Source organism: Nematolebias whitei, chromosome 3 (assembly GCF_014905685.2).
Source record: "Nematolebias whitei isolate Nwh7 chromosome 3, NemWhi1, whole genome shotgun sequence".
NCBI classification, from domain to species: Eukaryota; Metazoa; Chordata; class Actinopteri; order Cyprinodontiformes; family Rivulidae; genus Nematolebias; species Nematolebias whitei.
Window position 1 is genome coordinate 39,156,041 of NC_056500.1, and position 3,958 is coordinate 39,159,998.

The 3,958-nt window shown below is 43.7% G+C and overlaps 1 protein-coding gene across 1 annotated transcript in view; it reads left to right on the forward strand.

Moving 5' to 3' along the window:
• LOC119430777 (amyloid-beta A4 precursor protein-binding family B member 2) overlaps window positions 1–3,689 on the forward strand; it is a gene marked incomplete at its 3' end in the record, with an annotated part of 3,875 nt that extends 186 nt beyond the window's left edge. Inside the window, 2 exon segments of the mRNA XM_037698252.1 lie at window positions 368–424; window positions 2,658–3,689. Of these exon segments, the coding sequence (XP_037554180.1) occupies window positions 2,678–3,689 (1,012 nt within the window).
• Between the last annotated feature and the right edge of the window lie 269 nt (window positions 3,690–3,958).

The following is a 3,958-nucleotide window of genomic DNA, read 5'->3' on the forward strand; positions in this document are numbered from 1 at the left end:
TATATATATATATATATATATATATATATATATATATATATATATATTAGTGTGTGTGTGTGTGTGTGTGTGTGTGTATATGTGCGTATATATATGTATAACAGTTGAACAGAACAGTTAAGTGATTTCTCCTTGGATCTTTCTTCTTTTTTATTTAATTCAATGTCTTTTGTGTCCTTTTGATTCCTCTGTTTGGAGGACCATTCTGGCCTCACCGTGTTATGTTGTTTCCACAGAAACCAGCTGTAGTTTGGTTCCACATGGTTGAATGTGGTCTCTGAGGACAATCCAAGAAGTACTTGGGATTCTTTTCCTTCCTCTATCATAATTTTACAGACTTCTTTTTTTTTTCCTCTGTGGTTGTCAGATCTGCAGCTGAGTCCTCAGAACGCCAAACTGTGAAGCTTGACTGACACTCTGCCAGGTATGATGTGTTTATTGCACTTAAAGTTTTAACTTTGTTTTATTTTCTTATCACACAAACTTACAAGAAGAAAAATTTTTTTTACAGAACAATTGTGGTTTTGACATTTTTTGCTGCTACATTGTGTTTAAATAAGATTAACTTAAACATAAAATCAGTAGACTTTGCACAAAGTTGGTTGTGTTAACCTTTTTAAAGCTGCATAGTTTATAGCTGAAACTGTTAGCACTTAAGTTGTAAAACTTTATTTTTGCATTGCAGACATGGATGTTTTGTTCTCCTGTTTTCTTTTTAAATAATGATTGAGTCCACATCTTTGAGTTTTGTGGGGACATTTACTCCAAGCCATGCAGATAAAATATCTTCAAATGAAACTACGTACCCAGATGTGTGCAGCTGCTAACTGAAATTCTTTATATTTATTTAGTTTACGCTGGTCCAGTGGATCAGTGAAGATGCATGTGTTGCTGAGCTTACTCTTGATCATTGTTTCCTCTTTGTAATCCTTTCAAAGTAAACTCAAGTTACAGAAACAGTATATTTAATTGTAATGCAAAAGTAACAGCTTTTATTTATAAAAAAAAAAATAAATCCCCAACTTCTCAAGATTTGTATCAAATTCAACGAGGACCCTCATCAGTATGCATACCGCGAGAACCGATCAACAGAGGATGCCATCTCTTCTGTGGTCCACACTGCTCTCACCCACCTAGAGCAGAAGGACTCCTACGTCCATATGCTCTTTGTGGATTTAACATTTGCCTTCAACACCATGATCCCCCAAACCCTGATGGACAAACTATTCACATTAGGACTAAGCCCCTCCATTTGCAACTGGGTACTAGACTTCTTAACAAACAGACCACATTCAGTGAGGATCCACAACTTCTCCTCCTCCACCATAACCCTCAGCACTGGCTCTCCTCAGGGATGTGTGTTGAGCCCCCTCCTGTTCACTCTGCTCACGTATGATTGTGCAGCTACCCATCCAGGCTGTCACATTGTAAAGTTTGCAGATGATACAGCGGTGGTGGGATGCATCACAAACAACGATGAGTTCAGCTACAGGCAGGAGGTGAAACACCTGGAGAGCTGGTGCAAAGAGAATAACCTTCACAACAATGTGAAGAAGACAAAGGAGATGATTGTGGACTTCAGAAGGAACAAACATACCTACACCCCCCTGAATAGAAGAGGATCTGCGGTGGAAGTGGTCTCCAGCTACAAGTACTTGGGTGTGCACATGAATGACCTCAGCTGGGGCAACAACACCACCAGCCTGATCAAGAAAGCTCATCAGAGACTCTACTTCCTCAGGCGGCTGAGACGAGCTGGTCTGGGAAGCTCAGTCCTCACCTCCTTCTACAGGTGTGCAGTGGAGAGCATCCTATGCTCCAGCATCAACGTGTGGCATGAAGGCTGCACAGCTACAGAAAGAAAAGCTTTGCAGAGAGTGGTGAAGGCTGCACAGAAGATGTTGGAGTCAGTCTCCCCACCATCACAGACATCTACACCTCCAGATGCAGGAAGAGAGCCACCTGCATCATGAAGGACCCCACTCACCCAGCACATTTTGCCCCGCTCCCCTTAGGAAGGAGGTTGAGGAGCATTAAGTGTAGAACCACTAGACTGAGGAACAGCTTCTACCCTGAGGCTGTTAGACTCATCAATCTCTAATCAGAATAATCACTTAAAAATCACATCATGTTGCTGCTGATCTGTTTCATGTTGCTGTGTTCATGTGTACTCATCTGCTCACACAGACTCATGTTCGTGCTGCTGTTTGACATATTGATTTTATGCTTTTAGTACTTAGTGTATATTTAGTTGATGTTTTTCTTAGTTCATATCTTAGATCTTATTACTGTTTTTCTTTTACATTTTATTGTTGGATGTAACTGAGACCCTGTGTACATAATCTCGTTCCAACACATGAGATGTGAAATACAAATAAATCTCTCTGATCCTGACTGATATTCCAGAACATGCCAGTAACTGAGTTGGATTAAAAAGTACTTTTCTGCTTTTGCAATTTTGTGCCTTTTTCCTGATCTGAGCTGACAGTGAAACTTTTTCAACGCATTTTCTTTGTAATTTTTGTAAACATGTTTTTCTTTTGATGTTAACTATGCCACATTTACAGTAGGTGTTTGTCTGAACCTTCAGGGCTCAAAGCCACACATCTTAAATGCAGGTGCAGATTTAAACTAATTGATCTCTGATGCTGTTTTAGGTTCCCCGTCTTGTGCTGCGATGATGTCAGTGGATGTAACAAACCATAACGGCCCCGCTGCCACGCCTCCCACCTCTCTCAGCCTTCGCTCCTCACACAACCAGCTCCTCAGCAGCGACATCGTCAACCAAGGCTCTGCCACGCCCCCCAAGTGTCGTAAAAAGTATGCGCTAACAAGCATCCAGTCTGCCATGGGCCTCGGAGAAGTGGCGCCACCGACATCCTCACCATCACTATCCCCATCTCAGTCTTCCACCCCCAATAATCCCAAGCTGGCCAAAAACGGGGTTAACCAGCTTCGTAAAGCTGGTCAGGACCACAACAAAAACACAACTAGACCCGACTCAGCGGACCTCGAGTGTAATTCAGAGATGGATGATCTTAATGTCAACACAGCAGAAGAACACGACAGACACTCTCTGACCAACAATGACCGAGAGGAAGAAGTGAATGTGCAGGCAGAAGCCAGCAGTGATTCAGAGTCCGATCAGAAAACCGAATCAGATGTGGACTGTACCGCGGAGCTCAAACTGAACTGCAGCTTGGCAGATATGGACTTGGACTTGAACACCGAGACGGAGACTGATGACATCAGCATTCTGTCTGAAAAAGAAATAATGTCCAAGATGAAGACTGAGGATGAGGAGGTGGTAGATGAGGACCCAGAAGAGGAGGAAAAGAAACCTCTGCTGATGCTAAAAAGTGAGTCTCCTGTGCAGGTCCACAAAGTTCCCTCTGCCATCGAACTCGTCTCTGATCTGGACTCCAACCTAAAGCTCCTCCAGTCAGGCAGGAACCCTGTGGCGCCTCCCCCTCTTCCCCCCCCACAACAAGTCAGCCCAGAGGTCACTCCCCTGCTCTCCGTTGCCTCCTGCCCCTCCTCTTCCTCATCCTCTCCAGAGACGAAGAAGGACAGAAGGACTGGAGCGAAGACAGACTGCGCTTTGAACCGCATCCAGAACCTGAACCCCAGCGATGAAGAGTTGAGCTGGACCACTCTGTCCCAGGAGAGCAACTCACCTGAAGAGACAGGTACACAAATCTGCCACTCTAACCGCTCGTTGCTGTAAACTTTAGAGCTTTTGTTATTGACGGCTGTTTGGCATCCTTGTACCAAAATGTAGGCCTCTTTGTTTTTGTGCTGTTAGTGGTTTCACCATCCTCACAGCTGATGACATGCTTCTATTTAGAGCCACTCTGTGTGTTTGTGTGTGTGTGTGTGTGTGTGTCCTTGTTTATGCTACTTTGTGAGGCCCATTTTTCCAACTTATGCTACATTGTGAGGACCAACTGCTCCTTAT